Source organism: Corvus kubaryi, unplaced genomic scaffold (assembly GCF_017639235.1).
Source record: "Corvus kubaryi isolate FWS band 111438036 unplaced genomic scaffold, C.kubaryi_AGA036_p1.0 37201, whole genome shotgun sequence".
Taxonomy (NCBI): domain Eukaryota; kingdom Metazoa; phylum Chordata; class Aves; order Passeriformes; family Corvidae; genus Corvus; species Corvus kubaryi.
The window spans coordinates 374,591-402,273 of record NW_024581058.1 but is presented as its reverse complement, the minus strand read 5'-3'; the positions used below and the strand labels follow the sequence as shown (position 1 = coordinate 402,273).

The window sequence follows — 27,683 nt, the reverse complement described above, 5'->3', positions numbered from 1 at the left end:
GGCCAGCCAGGACCCCGCGGGCTCCCGCGCCGCCTCGCCTCTACGCGCCGGCGTGCGCGCCGCCGCTCCCTCTCTCTCTCTCTCCCGTGGTAGCAGGAGCAGCGCGGGCGGCGGGGCCGGAGCGTGGCTGAGGCGGCCATTCCTACAGAGCGAGAGAGAGCGCAGCGTGTCCCCCCCCGGGCTCAGTCGCGCACAGGGTGAGGAGGGCGGCGCGGCCCCTCCGGACACACCGAGCGGGCCGGGGGGGAGGAAGGGGAGCGTGAAGGGAAAGTGACCGTTGGGCGCGAGGCGGCCGCCCCGCGCGGTCACGTGACCTCCGCCCCGCGCGCGCGGAGGGAGGGGCGGCTCCGCGGGGCGCGCGCCGAGGCAGGTGCGGCTGGTGCGCGCGCGGCCGCGTGCGCGCTCCCGCGCGTCCCCGCTCCCTCCCTGTGACGCGCCCGCCGCTCTCTCCGCTCTCTTGTCTCTCTCCCCCCCTCCCTCCCTCCTTCACAGAGATGCCCTCGGCTACCAACAGCACCATGGCGAGCAGCAGCACCGGCAAAGCGGGACCGGGCAGCGAGGCTGCCCCGGCGGCGGCGGCCCCGCAGGCGGCGGCGGGTGTGAACATCACCACGGTGCAGACCGAGGCCATGAAGCAGATCCTGGGGGTGATCGACAAGAAGCTGCGCAACCTGGAGAAGAAGAAGGTGATCCCCACGTCCCGTCAGACCCCCGGGCGCCCACCCGCCTTGCCCCCCGTCTTCCGGCCGCCCCTGCCCCCGAGCCGGTCTGGCCTGTTTCCCTTCCGCTCCCTTGTGCCGGGCCCTCCGCCGAGCCCTCCCGGGTTGTTCCCGGCGTGGCCCCCAGAGGCCGCCCGCTGGAAGGTTCCAGAAGGGCGAGCGCCGCTCCCCCGGCCTGTCCCCTTCCCCTCCCGGGGTCCCCCTGCCCCATCCCCGGCCGCCCTCCCGGGACCCGGCCCGGTTTCCCCCCGGCCCGCGGGGCAGAGCCCGGAGGAGTCGCGGCTGCCGCCTCCCCTTCGGCCCCGCTGCCCGGAGCCCCCTCGGCGGCGCCGCTCCCTTCCCCCTCCTTCCGCCTTTTGTTCCCCGCGGCACGGCCTTTCCCACCCGCGCCATCCCCGGGATCGGCTCCCCACATCCCCGCTCCGTGCGGTGGCCGGAGCGCTCCCGGTGCCCGTGCCCGGCGGAGCGGGCGGGCAGAGGCTGCGATGCCCCCGGTGCCGGGCACATGGACGCGGAGCTGTAACATGGCGGCGGCCCGGCCTCCCCGGCGGAGCTCATTGTGCCGCCCGCACAAAGCCGGGGCCACCCCACCCCGCCCCGGTGTCACCGCTCGCTTTCCATCGCCCTAAGCTCAACTCTTTGGGAGCCTGAGCCCAGCTGGAAGCGGCCTTTCAGGGGTTATTTTTAGAAAGAGCAGCTACTAAATCCGTGGTGCTCGGACGGTTCCGAGTTGTGGCACAAGAGGAAAAGGGTGTCGTGGTTACTCGCGGCGTGTTTTGCACCCTCTCGGTGGTGGCAGATTAGATGAGCTTCGCAGGGCTTTACAACTTACAGAGCATGAGGCGTCCGTCAGAAAAAGAGCTAATGCATAGCCTCGAGACTTGCCTCAAAACACCACATTGCCAAGCTAAAATTAGGGATTACTGAAAAATAATTTCATGCTCATGCCGGAGCCCTAAATCTCTTTTTATTTTTAAACGTGAATAAGCATAATAACTGTTCTGTTAATTTTTTTAACTGGCACTTTTGGCCGTATTCATAGTATTCCATATTGTAGAAGGTGGAAATATAACCAGTAAATTAGTCTGTACAGGTGGGTTGTAAATGAAAGAAGCCGTGCTTTAGCTATGAATAATACACTGTGTATCAATAATACACTGTATAAATACACTGTGTACAGTGTAGCTTCCCACTTAAAAACTGGGTGTGGGATTTTCCTGGGTTTTAAAAATGGCAAAAAGCAGCAAGCCAGGACCTTTTAGGTAAGTTTTAGAATCAGAGGAGCTTTTGCTCCATGTCTGTTGTGTGTAGACAGGACAAGATGTCTGTCTTAAACTTGTCATTAATACACAGCAATATGTGCACACACAGTACTGGTCCTCAGCTTGAGAAAGGCAGCAGATCTTTCTGTCTCTAATTGTTCCAATACAAAAAAATTGTTTGAAATTTAACTGTTGTACCCGATATACACAAAAATCTGCTGAGAATATTTTTTATTTGTTAGAAATATATATTTTAAGAACCAAAATTAGCAGGTGAATATTTTGACCTGTTCTGTACTTGGGAGTATTCAAAAGGATAAAGCACTGTGTTACTGGTGTGAGGGTCAGCTTTTCTTGGGAGCAGTATTTTTATTAACCTTGAGGTCTTTTACACCTAATTTACACTTGCCTTCGCCATTCCATTCTGTTGGAGTGCAGTTTTAGTCAGGTGAAGTGTTCTACCCAGTGAATAGAGGGGACAAAGTGCCCTTTTTTTTCTGGACATGTCTTTTGTTGGAAGATGTTCCATGAAAATTACTGAACGCATTTATTTTTGGAATACTCTCTGCTGGGCAGTGTGGGCTTAAAGAAAAGGCAAGGGCAGGGGCCTGAAAAGGAAAAGCTCCGTATTGTCTCTCACTGATGAATTAAAGTTGAAAGATTCCTAAGTCTTAATGGCCTGAAGTTCTGAAACTTCCTGAAGGAGGACTCATAAGCATTACAGAAGTCGTGAGAGAAATGGGTTTTGGTGTGGTAAAGCAGAGTAACTCATTTGTGGGCTTGAGCCTCTCCCTTGGTGGGGGAATCAAGAGTTCTGTAGTAAATAATGCTCTTTAATAGAGAGCGTTACATGCTTTGTGTCTTAAAACAAAGCTCATTGTGCACATCAGTATTTCCTTGTACTTTGTATCTGTGGATAAGAATATATTTTTAATTTTTCCAAGCATCCAGAAAGTAAAGTTGTGCTGGATACTGCACAGACAGGAGTGGGTGAGAAATGCAGTAAATCTCACTGGGAACTTGTGCTTAGTTGGACAGCTAATCCTTTCTTTGTCAGCAGCTGGTACCGAAGGCCAGTAGGGATGATTTTCAGAGCTTTGTGTCACAGAATGAATACAGAAATATACTTAGACACACATTTCTGAAGGATGAAAAATGATTGCTCTGGAAGAGGTACCATCTTAGGTTTTGAATGAGTGTGCAGCTTTTAGTAGAGGAAAGGTCACTCTTCATGAAGAAATTTGAATTTTTGGAGTAAATTTAATGTCACGTTTACCTCTAAACGCAGAGGATAAAATAGCATGACTACCAAAACACAAACTGAAATAATATTTGTAACTTTGATCTGTACTGTTTTGAATGTTTTTGTATAAACTAAAACTACTAGATTATTAGTTACACTTTCATTTCCTTTTCTTAAATGTGACCTCATTTGAAAGAATGAACATTGCTTGTGTTAAAAGGGACTAGGATAAAGGGAATTGCTGTTCAGAAATGGATGTGAAAGCATGGCCTGAAAACGTCTGTGTTCCCCTCATCTCTTTATATTTGGAAATTATAGGAATGCTCTTCTCTGCTCTTAGATGACAAGATATTTGTGTGTGCATGGAAGGGGGTAATTAAAGGGGTATTTTTTCTATGCGACCTTCAGATGTGCAACTCGAGTTTATGTTGACAAGCTTAGTTAATTTAGAAGTTACCTGGACTCCTCCAGGTGTTTGTCAGGTGTCTGGGGTTAGAGTCCTGCCAGCTCTCTGTGCTCCCTAGGAGAAAATATTTCACCTTCAATTTCTCCTTCTCCCTGGCTCTTTGGGTTTTTGTTTTTAGAGGGAAAATCCTTTCCAAATTTTCAGCCAATTGAATGGAGATCAAACTCTGGTTTTGTTTCAGGGCTGAATGAAAAAAACCCAGTTATTTTTGCTTTCAACTTGTGCAATAGAGCATGAGTCATGTAAGAGCAGTTTATCAAACAAATGTTCTGCCAAAGGGGCAAAATAATTTATTTGGGTGGGTTAGGGGATGGGCAGATGTTCACAGGGTAACATGTGAGCTTAAAAACTTGCTGTGAGCTTGGTGTCTGGAGTTGGAAAAATGGCACGTGTTGCCTGTGCCTGGTAACTTGAGCTGCTGCCACTTTATCAGCTTGTCTGAATTTCCTCCTGAGTGTAGCCCTGGCTGGGGTGCAAAATGAGGAGTTCCCAGGTGCTGCTGTCCTGGCTGCACAAGAACTGTCGTGGAACAGCAGATGGACATTTGAAGTTGATGTGACGCGGCTCAGTGGGATTGGTTTTCCATTCTTGTAGGTGCAGTCAGTGGTAGCAGGAAGTTTGAAGCTGCCCATTGATAGCATCTCTCTAAATGCTTTTGTCCATGATTTTGGGCCACTTGGATGTCCCAGGCTTGTGAGTGTCTCCAGAACCTTTCCTTGTGAGGCTTGGTTTGAATTTTATCTTTGGAGATTAAACGTGATTTTGGACCAAATCGTAACATTCATTTCAAACTGTGTATTAAAAGCCTGAATCTTTCTTTGAAACCTCTCTTGGTAGCAATTTTGGATATCCAGCTTCATGTCTTGAAAACCCAAGCAGTTTATCTGTGAAATCATGTGGTGGTTGGTGCTTTGAGGTTTCAGCTGGGTCTGTTTTGGTTTTAACTGGTTATTGTAGAATAGGCATTGTCTCCCAGTGAGTTCAGTTAACTGGATGCACGATGAGTCCAAGGGGCTCTGGAAACACCTTCTAGTTTCAGTTTTTCAGATGCTGCTTCGGGGTTTGGATGACAGTTTTTGTTTCAGAAGAAAAAGACACACAGAATGTGTTGGGAGAGCTCGATTTGTGTTCTGCAGCCCAGTTGGTGTTCTAGAATTCATTTGTAAAAGTAACTTTTTTTGAACAAAAATGATGTGTAGAGCAAAATCCAGGTCTCCTGCCGTGTAGTCAGCTTCCCTGTAAATTCAGAGTGTTTCTTTAGGAAATCCTGTGTGGTGGTGGTTTGGAAAGAACATCTCTGTGCGGTCACCAAAACTTGGGGTTCCACTCTTCTGTGACTTAATTCTGGTTACTGAAGCAGCTTTTTTTTCCCTTGGGGGTTAACTGATCATGAAACTGCAGTCTCAGAATCGATGTATCTTTGTCATTTGTTTAAAAACTAATACATCATGGAGATATTTTTTTCTAAACCATCAAACTTCCCAGACTGTGGGGAAAAACCCACCCACCCACCAGAATATCTACAACTGTTATTTCAAAAATAAATTCAGTTTAAACAGAAGACCTGTAAGTGTTTTGTGTTCTGGCATATTGGTGTTACTGCATCCTTCCATCTTCCTGGTTCCAGCTCAGGACTGAAACTGCTTCTCAGAACTGGTGGAGTTTGAGAGGTTCTGAACTTCCTTGTTAAGTGTTTTACCTTTCTGATGGCTTTTTTTCTGCCCGTTTTTTTGAGAAAATGGGAAGTCTGGTTTTGGTTTGTGGGGTTTTTTTGTTCATTTCTGGGCAGTTTTTGCTGCGAAGCAATGAATGAGTGTGGAGGTGATGGTGGAGGGCAGATAAATTACAATGCAGAGATGTAAAACAGGTTAATAAACTTATGATTTGTAACTTGGCTTTTATTTGAGTTCAATGCAAACCATATTACACAGCTATTTTAAATGTTGGATTATCTTAATTGCTTTTGTGCTGTCAGAAACACTCAGTTTTTGAGATGCCTCAGGAAACAGTCTTGGGATGTCCTTTCCACCTTTTCTTAGCTTGTAGTAGAGTTTGGATTCCAAAAGGTTTACTCCAGCTGTTCACAGAGGTTACCTTGTCCCCTTGCACCTTGCAGCTTGTCATGCACACTTGCGCTGCTGTAATTGGTAGAACCATAGCATTGAAATTATCTGGTTAAATATAGAGCCTCCCTCCTGCTCCTGACCCCCTTTTTTAAGGGTTATTTTTAATCTGATGATTCCAGTGATCCAGTTTGTAGCACAGCACTGGAAGTGACGGCTCAGTGGTCAGGCATTTCTAAAACCAGTGTTGGTTTGGAGGGTAATGCCATGTAACTGCATTTTTTGTTTCCACTTTAGGATGACATTTTTGAGACAGTTCAGAGGAGGTGAAGAGAACTGTCTATTACTACGGTAAAGTAACTCAGTTTCGGATTCCTATTAAAGTAAAATCCAGGGCATGCTTAAGCAATGAACACCATAGTCCCAGGAGCCTGGTTTTGGTGCTTTTTCCCCAGGAAACTCCAAAGCACTTCAGGTATCTCAGTGGAAAAAGCTGAGGCAGGGTGGCTTGCTGCCTGCAGAACTGGGAGCTGCTGACTCATGAGCTGTTCAATACTCAAATTTTTGTGCTCACTTTGCCACTGGATTTTTTTTTTCCTGCTGGTTTGGTCTCCATGCTCTGAGATCTCCATCTGTGAGGAGTGAGGGTGAAGTTGTGTAGGGGGGTTAAGATAAAGACAGTCTTCCCCTCTTGCAGGCACTGCAGTAGGTTCCTAAAGCAGGAATTTTGCTGCAGTTGTTTTACAGCACTAATGCTGCTCTTGGATTGCTGTTAGTTGACAGTGCAGATTAAAAAGGAAAGCATTTCACTTAATATTTCTGTGTAATGCAGCTTTGGATCTTAAAGTGTCTTTGGGATGATAGAAAAACGCTTACTTGGCAGTCGAAATCTTTGTGGTAACATTTAACTAAATGCACATTGGCTTGTCCTCTGCATTGCAGCTGACAGGGCTTTCCTTCCTCTGCTTTTACCTTCCCAATAGGAATATTTATAAAGAAGAAAAAGTGAAGACAAGTAACTTTTGTTCTATTCCTAACAGAAATTGACATATTACCCTTTGCTTTTTGGTTGAATAAAAATAAGCAAAGCATTTACATTAGACCTAAGAATATTTCACTCTTCAAGAAAAAGGTTGTGCATTGTTCAGTATGTTACTGCAATATCTTAATCTGAAAGGACCAACCATGCATGGAAGAAGTATACAGAAAAAATTGTAGTTATTTAGGATATTTTTGTCTCTTCCCTCCCTCATGCCCTCAGCCAGCAAAATGGATTCTGTCAGTGTTTCACAGTGTAATTTTGCAATATATGGTTTTTTTCAGCAAAGTTGAACAAAGTGGTGTTCTGGAATACAGTGTTCCACCCTGTTTGTTTTACTGTTGTTGTTTATGGGTTTGTGTTGGAGACTGGATCACAGAACTTGTTTTAATGCATTTTTCTAGACCGTGTTCAAGCTTGCAGTCTATTTACTGAGCAGCCTCACAAACTATTGCATCAGGGTGACCAAGGGAATTGTAATCTGCAGCAGGGGAGCCAGTGACTTGAGCAAGTAGGAACTTCCTTTGAAATTTCCTCGTCTGCAAAGCCAGTTTGCTGTAGGATTTCAGCCATCAGAGGTGTGGGTTGACCTGGCTTTGCACTGGGGCACTGCAGTGGTTCAGCCCTTTTACCTCCCTTTGGCTTCACAGCTCAGCCACACTCTCCCAGACCAAGAGAACTGTCCTGTGATTGTCCAAGCATGTCATCATCTGCTCTGAAATTGGGATGGAGATGAGTAACCTGACCTTCCTTCCTATTCAGATAGATGTGCAGTGTGCCAAATGCTCTCCAGGGCTACTTTTTTGGTCTGTTAAGAACTGTGGCTGCTGCATTTAACAACTGTTACTATGTAGTTTCTGTCCCCAGCATGAGATTCCCAGTAATATATTTTTGGAGGTCTGGAAGTTCTTGCTTTGACTTTGCCTAGGCCATTGCTGGCTCTGATACACTGGAAGGTGAAGTAGTTAAATGTTGTATCTGGCTTGGAGGACTTGAAAAGATCCAGACTGTGGGCACCAGTGACATCAAAAGGACCAAGGCTCACAGTGGTGATTGGGTTTCAGGAAGTAATGATGGGCATCAAATACTTTGGAAGAGGAGCTTGCCTGGTAAATTGTTCCACAGACTTTGATCTTTCCAAAAAATCTGAGGCTGAGCATAGAAGTTGAATTAACTAGAAAAATACCAGTAAAATATTTTAACTGAAGACTCTGAAACAAAGAGCAACAGCAACCAAACAGGGTGTCCCTCAGTGGCAAATGTAAACCCTGAGACAGTGGTTGCATCAGGGTTTTAATTCTTTGACATTCAAAATGAAGTGTTCTGCTTTTCATGTTTTATTATCCTAGATTGGGAAGATAATTTTTAAGGATTCATTTTAGTAACTTTTAAAATCAGATCAAGGCTAATTTCATTCACTATGTAGTAATTAGTGATAATACAGTAATGGTGGAAACAGCTTAGTGATTAGGTGTGTTATCCTAACAGGCTTTGCTTCCTTTTGAAGACCCTTTCTAGTTTGTTAGCCTGTGGAATCTGTCACTTGGGCACACAGGAGTTCTACCTGCTTTTGGCCAATGTCACTCTTCTTCATCATTTTCTGTTTAAGCAGATGAGAAAACCCATCCTGCTGCAAAGTAGCCCAATGATGCTTTTTTCAGTTTCTTCCTGTGGAAAAAAAATCCTAATGCTCTTGAACAAGACTATGTTAGAGAGCTATTAATATGAATCGTGTTGGTGGGCATTCTTGCACAGAAGATTAGAAACTGTTTAAAATTCTTTACAACTCTCTTAAGTGATGCAGCTACAGAGAATTACAGTTCTGGATCTTAATAGCATTGACAGTGGGGGTTTGCAGTCAGGTTTTGGTACTGTAGTGATAAAGTGGTGATAAGCTCTACCTCAGCCCTCAGTTCAGCTCTCTGGGGTTTGGATTGAAGGAAATGTCCATTGAGAGTGGTTTTCCCCTTAGGAAGAATGTGAATTTCCTTGGAAATTCCAACTAGCCATGAAGATATTGTAATAGCCAAATAAACACGGTTAAAATATTTACCTCTTGGGAAAATCTTTATGTTTTAACCCAGAAGAGAATTTTTCTCATGTACTCTTCCTTCAGGACAGTTATGTGCTTGTGTTACAGTCTGTGTACTGTAATAATACAGTGCATAATTTTGTTAGCCCAAGTAGGAAAAAAAAGCTTTAAACTGATTCTTGGCTCTTCATAACAGCATTTTTCTTTTGTTTCAGAGCAAACTTGATGATTACCAGGAACGAATGAACAAGGGAGAACGTCTGAATCAAGATCAACTGGTAAAAACAACCAAAAAAAATCCTAACCAGATCTCAGTTAAATTGTTTTGTCATCTTGTGGTGAGGAGTTTTGTGCTGCCTCTCTCCTTGTTGGGGCTGGTTCTTAAAGTAGGTTATTGTAGAGCTTGATTCAGCAGCAGTTTTGCAGTTGTAGTAAATAAAAAGCAAATATCAATTTAAATTCAGTTGCATGGTGCAAACATGCACATTGATACTTCAAGAGATCACCAGATGCTCAGTAATCAACAGTGTTTTGTTGATGATTTTTAACACTGAGAAAGTGAAGGGAAAAAATGTACCCTCCAACTATTGCAGCTGTTGACACTTAAAGAATGAGCTGCTTCCCTTGGTCCGTGTGATGATTTCATCTTCACTTCGGTGGTTCTGTGCCAGCTGAAAACTGAAATATCACAGATCTGTGTGGTTTTATTTTGGAATGGCCTGTTGTGAAGAGAAACCATGATAAGGTTTCTGTTTGCTGAGCAGAGAAGAGAACTGACACCATGCTGAGGAGGGAAACACATGTTTTTTATGAAGTCTGACTACTAGGCTTGATAAAAATCTTCTTTGTTTGGAGAAATCCCATTATTTTGTCACAGCAGGGGTATAAATGTCTCAGCCATATCCCCCTGATTTGATTCTGATTTGGTGGAATTTCGCAGTACTGCCAGATGGGTTGAGGCGTTTGGTTTGCTTTGGTGCAGATCAGCGTATTAGGTTTAAGAAGATAGCAAAAGCAAAGATTTCTGGAGAAGGGGACATTATGCTCTGTATATTCTGATTTGGGCTCTGACTGGAGATAACAAATCATTAATTCTCAAACTCTAGAGCAGTTCTGAGTTGCCAGATGTTCTTCTCCCCCATTCTCCCAGTTGTTAGATAGTTTTTGTCAGGAATTGGCTACAGCCAACCATGGGACCAGTCCATCACTCACGTGAGCCCATAAAGGCGTATTTTTATATATGTTTAGCATATCTAAAGAAACTAGAGGCCCCAAGGACATAGACAAGTCTTTGATATCTGGGCCAGTGAAAATCTAATTTGCCTTAACATAGCTGCAGTCCCATTAAGGGGTCCTGTGTCTCTCTTCAGAACTAAAACACGTGGAATTTATTTGTTGGAAGTATATATTCTGTTCTGTTGGTTCTGGTTTACATTTGTGGTTTTTCTGGGTTTTTTTAAGGATGCGGTGTCAAAATACCAGGAAGTGACAAATAATCTGGAATTTGCTAAGGAACTGCAGAGGAGTTTTATGGCTCTGAGCCAAGATGTAAGTAAAGATCAAGCGTTGCCATGTGGGTTATCCAAACACTTTAAACTCTTCCACTGATGCAGTAGTCACCTCTATTTACAGGGATGAATTGCCCTTGATTTCCTGTTGTTTGACTGTTTTATTCTATTCTTTGTATTAGTTGATGTCAGGTTTTCTGAAGAATTTCTGATGCACTCTATAAATGTATGGAAGCAAGAGTAATGTAGTAATTCTCTGACACAACTCAAGTGTTGAAAACAGTGTGATCACAGAACAGGTTTGCAGTGCAACATTAAAGATGGTCACTTGCTAGCATTGGTAACATTTTCTTGAATTGATTTCATAGGGTTTTCATTTCTTAATAACACAGTCTAAAATTACATTATGAGACAATTCATATTTTTGTAAAGGATAAATTACCTGGATTCTATAAAATAGGTAATCTTTTGAGTTGGTGTTTTATCAAGGAGGCAAAGTAACATTGTGGTCGAGAGTTAAGTTCTAAAAGGTTGGGAGTTCTGGAAAGAGCAGCAGCATTGGAGGAATTGGTTGTGTAGTGGATGTTAGTGCAGCTGACTGCTCTACCGAGTGGTTTTAGCTTGTGAACAGGCTGTGAGAATTTGAAGGGCAGCGGCATCCTTGTATTACAAACTGCTTTCTACATTGGTTGTGGCTGTAAATTAATTTGTAGGACTAAGCCAACCTGTTTCTTCATTTTCTGGCATCACAGTTCCATCTCTGTTTACAGAATGTTAGTAATGGGGAGCCTTCTTTTCTGGACAAGTCAGTTCTGCAGTGTTTCCCTGGTCAGCTGACTGCTAAAAGAGGCCAGTGAATCCAGGAGTACCAGATTGGTGCTCTGCTTTCAAACTTGATTGCAGTTTTTCCTGACTGGAGTTGGTTCACATGTAGTTGATTTTAAGATACATCTTTGATTTTAAAAAATGAAATTCAGGTGTTTCAAAGTGAGAAAGTTACTGTCACAATAGATTTTTTGGTAGAGAACATTAAATTTACAAGGTAAACCAGCTGAATTTGGGATGCTGGATGCTTGGATGAATAATGGAAGAAACATCCTGTGGGTTCAGACTGGTGCTGCATTTAGACCAGCCTTGTGGAAGGTTCAGTGCAGAGCTCAAGGCTGATGATGATGTGTCATCTTCTCCCTCCCTGCATCCATGCTCCTCACCCTGGAAGTGCTGCAGTGGATGCACATGCTTGTTCCCTAGGGTGTCTGACTGGGGATCTCATGTCCAAGAATTTGTTTAAATCCTTTTTTGAACTTGCTGATCCTGTCTATCTCCCCAGCCTTTCAGGGCAAAACATTCCATGAGTTCCCTCCTGTGGTGCGTGAAAAAACAGAGAGTACTTTGGTTGATCTGTTTTAAGCTGATCTGGTAGTTCCAATGAGTGTTTCCTACTGTCATGGGATATGGTGAATAACTTCTCTGTTCCTGTTCTCTGTGTGGCCAGTGTGAAAAATCTGGATCACCCAAGCCTTTCCAAATGGAAGAACCCAACACTTAAAATCTGCTCTTGCCCAGTGCAAGAACCCAACACTTAGGCTCTTCTCTTGCTCTCCTGCACCTTTTCTTAGCAGTTAGAGACATTTCTATCTGTTTTTCCCTTGGGTCCTCTCCAGATCCAGAAAACAATAAAGAAGACGGCTCGCAGGGAGCAGCTGATGCGAGAGGAGGCTGAGCAGAAGCGTTTAAAGACTGTGCTGGAGCTGCAGTTTATTCTGGAGAAGTTGGGTGATGATGAAGTGCGCAGCGACCTCAAACAAGGATCCAATGGGGTGCCAGTGCTGACAGAGGAGGAGCTGACAATGCTGGATGAGTTTTACAAGCTGGTTTACCCTGAACGAGACATGAACATGAGGTAGGGTTATAGCAGAATGCTTGTCTTTCTAATTGCCAGTCGGTTAACAATGTATTTAGTATGGTAATTTAAAGACTCGGTAAGAAATTAACTCTTATTAATTAATTTTTAAGGTTGAATGAGCAGTATGAGCAAGCATCTGTTCACCTGTGGGACTTACTGGAAGGGAAGGAAAAACCAGTTTGTGGAACAACCTGTAAGTACAGTCTCTGCATGAAGAGACAGCACACTGAATTTGTGCCTGAGCTAAAATACACATCTGATGTAAGAGAGCTTGGGCAGTTAATTATCTCTGAGTTTTTAGAGTAACTGCTTCTCCTCAGCTCTTAGCTGGACTGTAACAGTGACTTGTGAGGTTTGGGCTCAGTGTGTGGTGGTTTTTATTTTACACTGGCTCAGCGTTACTCACTGTTGAAGCTCAGTCCGTTCCTGCTATTTCAGCAGTACTCTGCTGGTGCTCAGTAACAGGTCTTTGTTTCTGGAAACCTGTGTGTGAGCAAGGAGCTTTGTTATTGATAGGACCTGATACATAAAGTGGCATGGCCATCCTTAGTGGGATGTTCTCTCCCCCGTGGCTCCTGCAAAAGCGTAGTGGCTTTGCCCTGTTGTCATTGATCAGCTGCAAATCAGGGTGTGACCATGCCAGCCAGACTGCTTTTTTGCAGGAAATAATTCCCAAATACATGGCCTAGGCAGCCAGTAATGCTGCTTTCCCAATGGGGCTGATGTCTTTTGGGTTAAGATGCCCCAGCATTCATCTGAGGCACTGAGGGAAGTGTTCTTTGCTTACAAAGGCTCTTTTGAGCCACTTCACCTCAGGGGAAGAACCTTCATGAATCAGGTGGTACCTGTGTACATTTGTTTGTACTGACAGTTGTTTTGTAAGAAATTGTCTCACAGTAATGGTTTTAAATAACAGGAATAAAAGTCTACTAATTAAATTCATAAACTTGACCTCACTGTGAAGTGTTCCACAAATCTTCTGAAGACTTGTATGTACTCTTAAGATCCTCCTTGCCCTTCAGATTTTTCTGAATGACACTGGGTTATTTATGGATTTATTGAATGTGATGTAGTAAGAGAAGGAATCCTGTACCAGTAATGGTCACGGATTGGCTTGGGGCAGCAACATCTTCCAGCAAAAGGGTCATAAAATGTACAATCTTTGGACTGAAAACTCTGCAATCTTTGGGAAGGAAGGAGAAGATGATGAGGACCGAGTTGGTGCTGATGTTCCCCTGTTCTATTTTCCCAGACAAAGCACTGAAGGAGGTTGTTGAACGGATTCTTCAGACCAGTTACTTTGACAGCACCCACAACCACCAGAATGGGCTGTGTGAGGAAGAGGAGGCAGCGCCTGCACCTGCGGTAGAAGACACTGCGGCAGAGGCTGGTGAGAAGGGGGAGATGCCTTGTGACTGACACATTTGTGTTGTTCTGTCTTGTCTCTGCAGTCCTCAGAGTGACTAAATTGCAAATGCAGTGCTCATCTCTAGTACCAAAACCATCCAGGATGAAAGTTCTGGCTGCCTGAGGCTTTGCCACTTTCCAGTGGTTCCCACCAGTTTAAGCTGTGTTAGAAGGGAGCAGTTTTTGAAGCAGACAGTGTGATTACGTACTTAAAGTTGGGAATGTTGTATCCAGTTTTAAGAACAAGCTCAGGACATTTTTCCCTTTTGTGGAGAAGGCATAGCTGAACATAACTCTCCCTAGCAAGAACTTAATGTTGGAGTTTTTTTGCTTTTTAATTCAAAGCTCTGAGATTATTTGTTATTACTAATTCTCTGTTAATGCCCCTGTCATTTCTGCTTCATTCTGGGACACAAGGTTTTCTCATCTAACTTTGTATCTTCTAGGTCTGTAACATGAGGGTGGTTGGGGTCTTTATTGTTGTTGGTTTGGGGTTTTCCCAGACAAACGGTTTATTCCTTTTTCTTCTAGAACCCGATCCAGCAGAAGAATTTACTGAACCAACTGAAGTTGAATCAACTGAGGTATTATTCACTGAAAGACTGTCATTTTGTATACCTTTAATGCCACTTACTTTTACTTTCATACCCTTTCTTATTTTTATTTTAGTATGTAAACAGACAATTCATGGCAGAGACTCAGTTCAGCAGTAGTGAGAAGGAACAGGTAGATGAGTGGACAGTTGAAACGGTTGAGGTAAGATCTTGTGTACTGCAGGTAAAATTGCAATCCCTGTTTCTGCTGGCTCACAATTCATGATAGGTTTTAGTATTGCATCCCTTCTCCCCCAATATATAAAAGAGTACATATATTTAAGTAGGCTTGGCCTCACTACTCGATTCTTTAATTACATACTTAGCTCAGGAGTATTTAAAAAGAAATAAAATCTATTTAGTCTGGCTAAGTTTGCAGAGAACTTGCTTTTCTTTATTAGTGGCTTGCTTGGGAAAACAGGACTTAAAAGTCTTAGGCTTAAAAAGACTTTAAGGACTTTTTGAAGTCTTTTTTTTTTTTTTTTTGAGAAGTTAGCTGCAAATGTAGAACTTAAAAGTTTATCTCCCCAGCTGCTGACAGTGTGGTGTAGTTGTGCTTTCATTGAGCAGGTCCCTGGAGAGGGAGCTGAAAATGAGTAACTCAACTAATACCTGCTGCAGATTGCTTATGTGCATAATTTGATGTTAAAATATGCTTGTGTGTACGTCTCTGCTTCCCAGAACTACAGTTCTTCAAGTATTTCACTTGTTACTACTTTGCACTTGAGTGGCTGTTCACTTGTGGTGTTTGTGGTGCACTGGTGTTGGGATCCATCCCCAGTTTAGTGATTTGCACTCAGACTTTGCTACGTGTACAAGTCCATGATTTTATTGCACCAGAGTTTGTGTTCTTCACGTACAGGAAAGGACAAACCCCATGTTTGGTATGTTGGAGCTTGAGTTGTGTCTGTCTGTTAAAAACAAGCATGAGCAGCTTGTTTCAGGTGCTGGAGAGTTAATTTTTGATTGATTTTAGCCTTCTGCAGCAGCAAATTGCATTAGACTTTCTTGGTGCCTTTGGACTGCTTCTAAGTGTAGGAGAGGATTAAGTGTTCAAAATCTTGTGAAATGGTGAAAAAACAGAGCAGCTGTTTTGATCTGATAAACTAATCAGCTGATTTACACTGAGTCTGGCTGAAATTCCTGATCTACAGCGTTGAAGACCACTAAGAAATTTAATAATACTGAGGATGAGTGTGAGGCTTCTAGGACTAAGACAGCTTTGCCATGTTTGTGAATGAGTTTCGTAGTTTCTTGTCATAGTATTTCAATCCCTTACTCAAAAAACCCTAAAATATCACTGCTGTTGAATGTGTTTTAAGAAATCTGTTAAACTGACAAACCCACACATTAAAGTCATGCTTGGTTGGAATATTCTTAGAAGGCACAGCATTTAAAAATTAATGATTGATAGGCTTCAGTTATACCCCTTTTATATCTGTTTCTACCAAGGGTCCAGAGTGGTTCAGTTCTCTGTAGTTCTTAATATAAGGAGTATGGATGAAGACATAGTTCAGGTTGCAGTTTGGTATGAGACAGATTTCTGAAACTCCTCATTTTTCAGGCATCTGTACTAGATCCAATATGGGATTGGATCAGCTTTGTTTTCATAGGGACAGTACAAAGAATGTATGCTTCAGTTGTCCTTTTTGTCCCAATATCTTGGACATCTTAGAAAAGGAATAATTTAGAAAAATTTAAGGTTGAAAATCACTGTTTCTTCATAATTAAGAACCTTATTTTCTCAGCTATAGCACAAAAAAGGGAAATTGAGAATATCTGCCTGTAAAATTATTCTTGCTGGCATCACAATCTCATTTCTCATGGGAATGCAGCTGAACTGTGCTTTGGTAAGATCATGACACAGAATGTACACTGGTAGCTGTGAATTTTGAAATCTGAAAGAGAGCATTTGCTCAGGAGAGCTCCATAATTGTTCAGGAAGGGGGAGGGTATCATAAACTTCTCTCTTTTTCAGTAACCCTCAGGTAGATGTGGTACAGTCAGGATTTCTGTGGTGTGTTTCTAGTTTGGGACGTGATGATGTCTTCACAAGGATGTTTTTTCTGTGGGCCTTCCCATAAGTTTGAAACTAAGGAATTTACTTGTGAATTTTCCAAGTGTATTTGGATTATATGATGTTTTAATTTTGGTGAAGATGTCCCTTATTGGTAATAGTATTTATGGAGGTTTTTTTAATTGTTGTTTTGTGGGGGTTTAATTTTTATTTTTTTAACTGCTTCTTCTCTAAAAAGTACCTGAGTCTGGTTGTAAACAAAGTTCACTGTGTCTTAGATTGTGGAACTTCGGGTGGATGGATTTTGTGTAGAATTGAAAACTGTTCTCAGACTGCCAGAACACAAGTTCTTTCTGTTGGTTTGTGGTGTCATTAAACTTGTGGTTTTACCTTTCCTCCTCCTTTTTTGCTGTCCCCTGTCAGTCTCCTTGCATTGTGTGTGGCAGCTCTGCCTGCTGCCAAGATTATCTTAATCCACACAACTTGAAATTTGTTCAGTAGTTTCATCCTGCTGTGGTTGTACTAGGTCAGAGTACCTGGTAGTGCTAATAAGGCTGAAGGAATAGGTCCTAAACTGTTCTTCTGACATGAAAAAAAAGAGGATTGGAAAAGATAATGTAAAATATGAAACACCATCTGAAGTTAGTGCTGTACTATTTGTGAAAAAGGAAAGTGTTGGATATTTTTGTCACTGTTATGTATTCTTGATGGATTCCATCAACGCTTTTTTTTTTTTCCTTGAAGATACTGAATTGTTGTGAATGACTTGGACTCCATGAGTTGAGTGGTATGCTCAAATAATTGAGAGTATTTTTGATAACAATTAAACAGGAGATGAGTAGCTGCTGGTTTTACTACTCAGGAGTTTCACCTGGTCTGGCTTGCACTTTCTTTTCAATTTTTAAGCTTTGAAATGTGCAAAAGGTCTGTATATGTGCTCGAGATAATTTTTTCCACTTACAGGACCTAATCTTAATTTGGAAACAGTCCATAATGTGAAATTTGGGGATAGGCCAGAGCAGTTATGCTTGGTTTCCAGTGTGGACTGCCTTAGGGTGTATTTTTCATGGGAATTGTCAAATTGCTTCTCTGTGGATTGCTACTAGTGGTGATCTGGCTCTGAAGGGAATCTCGAAGAGGACTGTAGGTAGTGGTTAGATTTTAGTTTTGTTCAGATTTTCTGTCAGGGATTTGGTCAAGGAACAAGCCATTGGAGTTGGTGAGGCAACTGCATGTGCAGAATGCTATGTGCAAACAAGGTTTGGAAAGCTGGGCAAGCAGTAGGAATACTGAAAGGTGCTGTAGGTTTCTTTGAGAAATTTTTAAAAAATGTACAGGCTTTGAGGTTGGATAGTGGCAGTTTGAGGCTTAAAGTTCAGATCTTTGTTATAGGACTGGTCTAAAATAGGACTGGTTTGTTAATTGTCATGATGGCTGTACAGAAATCTGTCTTCTGCAGTTCTAATAAGAAATCACGTTTTTCACATCAGTTTTTTGAACTTTCAGGCGCTTGTATGCTGATTTATATCCTGTGTAACTAAGTTTTAAAGCTTAGCTGTTTTTCTGGAAGATTTTTAATATTAGAAGCTCACTGAAATAGAGAACTAATAAACAAGTCATTGACAAAGGTACTTTTAAAGGGCATTTGTTGACATAGAAAATGGCACTTCTGGATTATGGGAGCTGCCTAAAGAGCAGGTTAGGGACTGGTTAGGGCCATCAGAGTGCAGCTCGACCATCCTTGCTGCTGTCTGTTTTCAAACTTTTTGCTGATGGTTTTTTGAGATGCTCATGTCCAGCTTTGCTGGTTTCTCTGCTGTCTGATCAGGTGCTATCTGAAAGCCCATTGCAGTTTGTTCCTTTGTTGATGTTTGCCACTTTGGAATATGTCTGGTAAATCTGAGCTTTCTTGCCCACCATGAGCTGTGCTTCTGCTTCTGGGCTTCTGGTGTCCCCTTGCAGTGCTGTCTGGCAATCCTTGTCATGCAATGCTGCATGCTGTTCCCTGAGACAGTAAATCAGGGACCTAGGATAACAGTGGCTGTGAAAATTGAGCATTTTGAAGTCTTAAGAAAGACAAAAAAAATTCTGATTCCACTTACATTTACCAAAAAGCAATGAGAAAATAATTGTTCCCCATTTGTGCATATTTTTGAAGCTTACTCTGCCCCCACTTCCTTTAAATTTCCAAATGCTGATAAATTGCTGTCTCAAATCCTGCTCTAACAAAATCCATGTAATATTGAACAAACACCTTTTTTCATGGGGAAAAGAGTAGATGGAGAATAAAAAAGAGCAGAGTGTGAACTCTGTAGTCCTGTGAGTGCTCAAACGAGTAGCTGGCCACCAGCACTGACCTGTCTGTAGGATGTAATACTCAACCCCACTACAGTAATTCCATCATCCATAACCAGTTAGGCAATAGCCAGAAATGCCAAGAACTCCCAAGTCACTTGAGTGCAGTGCTGCCTCGAGCTGAAATTGCAGTTGGTTGTTGTTTCTTGTTAGGTTGTAAATTCCCTGCAGCAACAGACCCAGGCGACGTCTCCTCCCGTCCCGGAACCTCACGCGCTCACTGCTGTGGCTCAGGCAGACCCCCTGGTCAGGAGACAGCGAGTACAGGACCTCATGGCACAGATGCAAGGCCCCTACAACTTCATGCAGGTATTTCTGTACTCTAAACATTCATCTGTTTAACCCACAGCAGTGTGGATTTGATTTTTTATTCTTTTTTATTTTTTTCTCCCCAGGACTCAATGCTGGAATTTGAGAACCAAACGCTTGATCCTGCCATCGTATCTGCACAGCCCATGAACCCAGCACAGAGTTTGGACATGCCACAAATGGTTTGCCCTCCAGGTTTGTAATGGTAAATCCTAAACATAAATACTGGGAAAGCCTGCAAGTCACCTCTTAGAAGTGCTTCAGTTACTGCTGCGTAGTAAAAGGGTCACCACCAGTAATAGTACAGTCCTGTTAAAGTGTGTTTTTCTCAGAAATGGGACTGTGCTATTTTTAGACTTCCAATTCTCACTTGCTTATAGGTTTTGCTTGGAAATATGGGATATCTAAAGGGTTTTTTTTGTTTTGCTTTGGATTGTTTTGGACTACTAGAAAAAATGTTCTTTGCATGGCAACAGGAATTGGTAATTTGAGTATAGCTTTGCCATGCTAAAGGCTTCATCATCTTCATGGTGATCAGCTCTCAGATAACTGATCAGAGAAGATAGTAATGCTATTCTGTAAAAGGTTTTGATTTTACTATGTAATAAGTGAAATTATTTTCCTTCAGTTCATGCTGAGTCAAGACTTGCCCAGCCTACCCAAGTTCCTGTGCAACCAGAAGCCACACAGGTAAAATGTTCAGTAAATTGTGTTTTGGATTTGAGTTTGATATTAGACCTGAGTTAATAATTCCTAGCTACGTGAGAAACTCAAAAAGCTGAAGTTCCCATTTTGGGAAATCAGTGGTCTCCATTGTTGCTTACAAGCATTACTACTTGCTCGTTTCATTCTCTGCAGACATTACAAATTCCAGTAAGGGGATCTTCTCTTTGTTTAGTAGTTAAGCCATGGGTAGTAGTACTTCCAATTTATCTAGAAGCAGGTGGTTTGTTATTTGCTTGTAACAGAAATCACTTGGTTAAAGGGCAGCCTGTGTCTGTTCAACTGAGTGTCAGGGCACAGATAGACCTAATGCATTAACTACAGATTTTGTGTTGTGTTTTATTACTTCCAGTTGCTTGCTTGGATTGGGATTTTATACTGGAGTTGTAGAGCAGTCAGCGTGAGTTGAATGCTGTTTTCAGTTGAGCTTTTAAGTTGGATCTCCTAAACTTCCTTCTCCACTGTATAATTGAAGTAGTCACCTTCTTGTTAAGATGTTTCAGTTGTCTGGTGATTAAAGAACTTCCTAATTTTGTGTTAAGCATGTGTGGCATCTCCAAGGACTCTGCTGGTCTCAGTAATGGGTCTGATCCCTGTAGGTATTTGCAATTAAAAAGCCTGGATAGATGATGGATCTCACAGTACAGGCAGTATAAATTGCTTCCTTTGGCTTGTCCAGATTGGGTCTGCAAAGTTTAAGTCACTCATTTACATAGAAACAGGAGTGAGTTTCCTCTGTATGTACCTCCTGAAGTGCTGGTGCTCTCCACAGTTTTGTTGTCTTGTATGAGTAGAATAATTTCTTTGGGCAGAGTGTTTTCTCTGCGCTAGTTTCTATTTTGCTGTTAGGTGATGTCTGTGACTTAATCCAATGGATTTTTTTTTCTTATTTCCCTTACCTCAACCGGTGCTGCCAGTGATTCTCTTGAGGATCTTGCAAGCAGTAGCTAAACTTACTCTTGGCTTTGGAACATTCCAGTGTGGTGTGAACACCATGATCAGTTGTTATCCATTGCCTCTTAAATTCCCCAGTACAGCCTTTAATGCAAAGCCCTCCAGCTTTGCTGGCTGGAGTTTTCCTTGGGCTCTGTGTGAGAGCAGAGCTCATAAAACATAAAATTCAGGCCATTGGAAGCCAGCCTGTGTCCACTTGTGTTTGAGCTTGGAGTTGTCATGTTACAATGTTGGTGGTTGGAAGTAACTAATTTGTACTGGTTGTGAAGATCTGCTGGCTCACAGACCAGAGAGTACCATCCATCCGGAGGTCTCTGATACATTTTACAAAACTGTGTGTGAGCATCAGCTGACTTTTGGGGGCTTTGGGGTTTATTTTGTCAGGTTCCCTTGGTTTCTTCTACAAGTGAGGGATATACAGCTTCCCAACCCATGTATCAGCCTTCTCACACAGCAGAGCAACGGCCACAGAAAGAATCAATTGACCAGATTCAGGCAAGTCAGGTTTCACAGGGGTGGGAAGAACTCTGATTGCAGGTGACATCAAATGTTAGTTTGTTTCTTCGTAAATAACATTCTTTTTAGTTGCCTGTTGATAGGGCCACTTCAATTCCCTTTTGATTCCAAAATTCTGAGCCTTTCTGTGACCAGTAAGTCTTCCATAGTAAGACTTTTCATTTGGAAGCTTGTATGTTTAGTTAGATGCGGCATGCCAACATCAGCATGGGAGCATCAGTGTTGTTGGCTTAGGAGATGGGATTTATTTTTTTACATTGGCCAGCAGTTAGCCTGGAAACTTACTCATTTCCCATCCAGTGTTTTCTAGTTGTGTTTCAAGTTAATGAGGGAGAAGATGGTTAGATTTTTCCTCTCATGATGCTGTTGTGAATGAGGCTGTTGAGCTGAAGTAGGAAACAGTTGTTTGTAGAGGTGAAGCTGAGGCATTGCCACTCTTTTAAAGTTAAAGTTTTGGTACCTCAAAAGCTGCTAAAATGTTGTTTGTTTTAATTATCAGGCTTCAATGTCACTGAATGCAGACCAGACCCCATCGTCGTCATCACTTCCCACTGCATCCCAGCCGCAGGTGTTCCAGGCTGGATCCAGCAAGCCTTTGCATAGCAGCGGAATCAATGTTAACGCAGCTCCATTCCAATCCATGCAAACAGTGAGTAGGAAATCCATACTGGATCCCTTCAGTTTGGTACTCATTCCTTGTGGTGGAATCACTCATGTAGCTACCTGGGATAGTCTTTGGTGATTCACATTTCTCAGACTTTGATGCTTCTTTACATGATACAATGAAGAGCTGTAAAAATGAATTTCTGCTCTTACAGGTATTCAACATGAATGCACCTGTTCCTCCTGTTAATGAGCCAGAAACCCTTAAGCAACAAAACCAGTACCAGGCCAGTTACAACCAGACTTTCTCCAATCAACCTCACCAAGTAGAACAATCAGATCTCCAGCAAGAACAACTCCAGACAGGTAAAATTCTTGTGGCCTTGGTAGAGCAGGTGATAGTCTGTGAAGTCCTAGATGATGGAGCAAAGCATGTCACGCGTTCCCTTGCAAACCTTTCCCCTGAGCAATGCCAGATTTTGTTACTCTTGGTTTGAATATCCAACAGGGAGTGAAATTCGGTATATTTATCTCCAACTGTTACACCACTTGACTGAGTTTTATATGAGTTTAAATAAAGACATGGACCAGGATTATTCTGAAGGTGAAAGCAGTAGAGTGAAGTACTTGCTCTGGTTGCTTTAAACAAATAGTGCAATTTGAGGTGACGTTCTATAAAGGAAATAGTAAGGCAAAAATGAGAGCAAATGTTTATGGCTTCTCAATAGTCAGTGCAAGATTTCACAAAGGTCTGGAATGCTTTGCTGAAATCAGTGAGATGTGGTTTGAATTCAGCAGGCAAAATGCTTTCCAGGTTAGCAACTTGAAAAAATAAAAGTCTCTATCCAGAGCTGTTCTTCTCTCAGCACTGCCTTCACTTTCCCCTGAAGTGCTAACAAGTACTGGATGTGCAATAAGGAGAAGGAGCCTCATCCTTTCCCTCCACAACCAAATGCTGGGTTTAAAGAGAGATTTGTGGGAACATAAAGAAATCCAGACTTTTATACTTCCTTTTTCCCCCGATTCCCCTGCAGTGGTTGGTACCTACCACGGTTCCCCGGACCAGAGTCACCAAGTGGCAGGAAACCACCAGCAGCCTCCCCAGCAGAACACTGGATTTCCCAGGAACAGCCAGCCTTACTACAACAGCCGAGGGGTGTCCCGGGGGGGATCCCGCGGGGCCCGGGGCCTCATGAACGGTTACAGGGGCCCAGCAAACGGATTCAGAGGTGAGCAGCTCTGCGAGACACTCACAGCTTCTGCTTGCACTCGGGGGAGCGCCAGCTCAGGATAGCAAGTGTCAAACTGACCTGGGGCAGTGTCTCTGGGAGACTGTGACACTCACAGTAGAAATCTTACTGGCTGTAGATGAGCAACTTCAAATGTAAGTGTGTGTCTGGACCTCTGTTACAATACAATTGTTAGGCATCCACTGCAAGTGTAAGCAAATGCAGCAATAGCCAGCCATCAAGTAGGGAATTTGGATGCCAGTTGATATTTCAAAAATGCTTTTTATTTCCACAGTGTATTTTATAGTTCTGTGTTTCATCAGAATGAAAGTAGGCTGGCTTATGTAGAAATTCAGGAACACTAGAGTCCAAAAGTCACTAGGCCAAGGGAATTGACAGGAGTGGAGGAATGATACTGTAGTTCTGGATAGATAAGAGAATGTTCCTGATTCGTGGACTTTATATATGTGGCTGTCAGTGTTACAGGGAGGTTTATGTTAGAATAGGAGAGAGATAGTTTCCTTGTCAGGTATTCTGGGATGACTTATGGACACAGGTACTGTCTTCCATGTTCTCTTCCTCTCGTGTGGCTGGGGAGTAGAGAAGAAACTTGTGTAATAAAAATACAGCTGATTGGAGTGTGAATGCAGTTACCACAGCTGGGACGTTTAGATCCTACCTAGGATCATGTTTAGCTCTGGACTGAATGTTCTGTAAATCAAGCCTCAGATTACTCTGAGAAATGCCCTGAATTCTGCCTCCTCCCAGTCCTTAGCAGGTGTTCATTCCCATTTCTTGTAATATGTTAGCCCTGATGTTGGAGACATTTGCCTGACGTGCAGGTAAACAGCCCTTGCTAAAGGGATGGGGTTTTTTAAGGCTTAAGTAAAATACTGTTGCTGATTTTCTTTCTATAGTAGCAGAAGGTCAAGTATTAAGTGCAACTTTGTTTTGCAAGTGAAAGACTTGTGCCCTGTTCCTTAGGGGGATATGATGGCTACCGTCCTTCCTTTTCCAACACTCCAAACAGTGGCTACACACAGCCCCAGTTCAGTGCTCCTCGGGATTACTCAAACTACCAGAGGGTAAGCTACCAGTGGAGGGGGGAAATACGTGTCCAAAGCACTCAAAGCTGTTAGTGACAACTTCCTCTGGGACTTTTTTTATTGCTCAGGAACACAAACTGCCTCTGTGTAGTTTGGAAAAGTTGAAGACTAAAGACATCTATTTATATTTCTTAGTTATATTGAGCAACATATCCTGTAACTGGAGAGAGCATTTGTCACTGCACACTTTATTACAGCTGCTAGGCACTAGTGAAAATAAGAACTTATTTTTTTAATATTATTTTAAACTAATAAAGTGTTGCATGTTGAAGTTACAGGTGTTTTGTCAGTGCACATCATTCAAAAAGCTCCTTGTTTTGCTGGCAGTTAGTAACAGAATGCCCAGGTTTTATGTTGTAACTTTTTAAATTTCTTTGCTTCAGGATGGATATCAACAGAATTTCAAACGTGGCTCTGGACAAAGTGGACCTCGGGGAGCTCCTAGAGGTAATTTCCAGAGTAGTGAATAATTGATTTGGGTTGAGTGGAAGTTTCTGAGCCAATTTTTAAAGTTCTGGACTTCAGAAAGAACCTCACTCCTTCCTCAGCAGCTCACAATTAAGAATAAGCTGACTTTCCTCTGACCTCATAGCTGACCCTGCTTTTGAGCAGGGCTTGGTCCTGCAGAACCTCTGAGGACCCTGCTGACTTGAGTTACTGCGATCCTGTGAACTGGCGGTAGAAGTTTAATTGGCTCTTGAATGAGGAATTCTTGGAAAAGAAGCTAAAACAGCAATTGCTGTTGACATTTAGATACAGCAGAACTACTTAACTGTCTTTTATTAATGAAAGCCCTAGGAAGCAAACCCCACAGACATAATGAGGCTGTAGTTCAGCTTCTAGACTTCATATTCATCACTATTTTTTCAAGTCTTTTTCTTAAACCATTTTTGGTGATGAGACTGTTCTGTGTCAATACAGACATGGCCATGAGTGCCTTGTCAGTGAGGGCAGCTCGAGGCTGTGCCCTGCATCTGTGAAGCCCCACGTGGCAGTTCAGTTCTGAAGGGTTCTGTCCCTGTCTCGGTCCCGAAAGGCCCGAGGTGCGGCGCTGAGGCCTCGAGCTCAGTGCAGCACTGGGCTGCGCTGAAGCTGAGAGCGTGTTTCAGGAAGCACAGCAGAGTCTCTCTTGAGTTTAACCAAGAAGATGTAGGACAGTTTTTAAACTAACCAGATTTCCTGCAGAATTCAACCTCCTTTCTGTGTGTGTTTTCTAGGTCGTGGAGGGCCCCCCAGACCAAACAGAGGGATGCCTCAGATGAACGCTCAGCAAGTGAATTAAACACATTCACAGGATTCCATTCAACGCCAAAAACACGCTGGCCAGTGTACAATACATGTTACCAGAAGAGTTATTATCTATTTGTTCTCCCTTACAGGAAGTTTGTTGTAAAGGGACTATTTTCATTACCCATAATGACAGGACTACAGTTGCCAGCTTTATATTCCCTGGATATTGAAAGGAACGAAACAACGTTTACTCTGCATGTTCTGTCCTAAGCATCATCTTGAGCCTTGCATATGAGATTCAGATTCCTCACCCTTGCTAAGAGTAAAGCAAAAAAGGCAATTTTCAGGGTGATCCAATCTCCATGGTTAACTGAAGTGGCAGGAAAAAGCAACGACTCGCTTCTGACATTTAAAAGTGATTTAACAAATTCAGATAAAATCTGCAAATCCATAAAGATTTACTGTGGTGGCAGTTGACAAAACTTAAATGTTCCCATGAAAGGATGGAAAAGGTGAAGTGTGGCTTGGTAGAACAACTGCATTTCAGCTTTTTCTTATTAAACCGAAGCACTGAACAGTTAAAGGTGTGTAGTGATGCAAATGCCCTAAATAGACAGGTGGGCTTAGAAGCAGTTTGTGACAGAGAAGAGGCACCCTTAGCTGCAGCACTCCTCATCACCAGGGCCCTGATTCCCGTGGCTAAGGAGTTCCGAGCGCTTGCATAACTGCTAATGTAACTGTGTAATTTTTTTTTTTTTTTTTTAGGTGACAAGGTGAAAAACAACAACAAAAAAAAAGGTTTGATTTGGCACTTGAACAAAATTTTGCAACAAATCTGAGCTATAATCTGGATGGCCACTGTATATTTGATGTGAAGTATTTAGATATCTCTTTGAAACACTTTTAAGTTTCTTTGATAGCAATGACTTTTGTAAGGATTGGTATTCTCTATCATTCCTTATGACTTGCACATTGTCTGTCACTAATACTTGACCTTGCTGTATTATCACCTAAATAACTGATGCCGGTACTGATGGAAATCTCTAATGGATAATCATAACACTTTTGGTCACATGTCCTTTTGTCTTTCCTGCAGCCTTGAAGGTTTTAAGAAATCTCAAATGCCCGCTGCTGCTGCCCTTCCAATTGCTATCTTTTGAAAAGCACCAGTCTGTGTTTGAGTTGATTTCCCCTTTTCAGGGAAATGACAGCCAGCAGTTACAGTTCTAATGGTATAAGCAAGATAAATAAAACATGTTTATAAAAATTGTATCCTGGAACACTGGTTTTCAACGGCTGAATCAGATTCAATGTGTCGGGGTGACGTTTCATAAGGTTTCTTTGGGTTTTTTCCCCAATAGTCTCTTTTTCCTGACTAGATGTAAACCCTCCTCCTGTTTTTCTGGTTTTACTCTACTAGCTGTGACTTCTGGGAAACCTTTTATTTTTGATGGACTTTTCCTTTTTTTTTTCATCAAGGCAGCGATGTATAAAAGAAATGGCATAAGCCTAGGAGCTGGAAAATACCAAGTCTTATTCAAGTTTTACTGCATCCTTGTGGTATAATCTTTGGAAAAATCACTTGTGCCTGCCTTTTGCGCACATGCACTCTCTCTGCAGTGGGGAGAATATTTTGATAGCTGCCTCCATAGAGGTGTTGGTAGTTCTGTTGCATTCTATAGCACGTGCAAGAAGAAAAGTGCTATATTATATGTTAAGTATTGCTCATCAAATAATTCCTACCTGTGGAAAGGTGAAATTAAGGAACAGCTGCGTGGTGTTTTAACTGTTCTGTACAAAACGGAAGGTTGTTTTCACTCAGAGGGTCATTTCTACTTTGTATCACAACTGAACTTTCAGAACTTGCAGTCAGATACTTCTGACTTCGTTGTGAAACAGTCTGGAACTCCATCCAAATAGGTGGGAAATCACTTTTCCATGTCCTGTGTGAAGAGCACAAATGAAAAATGTTTTCACTGCGGGAAATGATAAGCTTGTGAAGACCATATTCCACACCAGGCATCCTGAAACGGGGCTGATGTCTGGAAGCAGCAGTTTGAGTCGAGGCCTAGAACATTCCTAAACTGCAGTCCGGTGAGAAGTTGCTGTTCTGTGTCTTTTTTAGGAAGCTATTACTGAGATAATAGTCCCTACTGTTTTTTAACTGGAAAAAAAAAAAATAAAAAGACAAACCTTTTAATGTTGAACTGATGTAGGAAAACAGTGAATTCTTTTAATTACTTTATTTTTCTTTGTGCATCAGCTTACTTTTAAATGGTTGGTAGAACTCGAGCTGCTCAGCTTTCTCCATTGCACACCAGATGCTCCTTAAAGAATTGTAGTTTGTCAGTAAATGTGCACCATACTCAATCAGAGACCACTGAACAGATCAAAACATTCCAC

At 42.6% G+C, this 27,683-nt stretch overlaps 1 protein-coding gene across 2 annotated transcripts; it reads left to right on the top strand.

Moving 5' to 3' along the window:
• Nucleotides 1-27,487, top strand: CAPRIN1 (cell cycle associated protein 1). Of its 2 annotated transcripts, XM_042022383.1 has the most exons (19): nucleotides 45-197; nucleotides 493-686; nucleotides 9,040-9,102; nucleotides 10,286-10,372; nucleotides 11,997-12,235; nucleotides 12,349-12,431; nucleotides 13,491-13,628; nucleotides 14,177-14,229; nucleotides 14,315-14,401; nucleotides 18,764-18,919; nucleotides 19,006-19,114; nucleotides 19,548-19,609; nucleotides 20,981-21,091; nucleotides 21,612-21,761; nucleotides 21,931-22,081; nucleotides 22,750-22,944; nucleotides 23,929-24,029; nucleotides 24,434-24,497; nucleotides 25,268-27,487. In XM_042022383.1, the coding sequence occupies exons 2-19, from the start codon at nucleotides 495-497 to the stop codon at nucleotides 25,330-25,332; spliced, it is 2,106 nt and encodes a 701-aa protein (XP_041878317.1). In that variant the 5' UTR covers nucleotides 45-197; nucleotides 493-494; the 3' UTR covers nucleotides 25,333-27,487. The 2 variants fall into 2 exon arrangements, with proteins under 2 accessions (XP_041878318.1, XP_041878317.1); XM_042022384.1 differs by lacking the exon at nucleotides 20,981-21,091 and having other exon boundaries at nucleotides 1-197.
• Nucleotides 27,488-27,683: the final 196 nt, after the last annotated feature.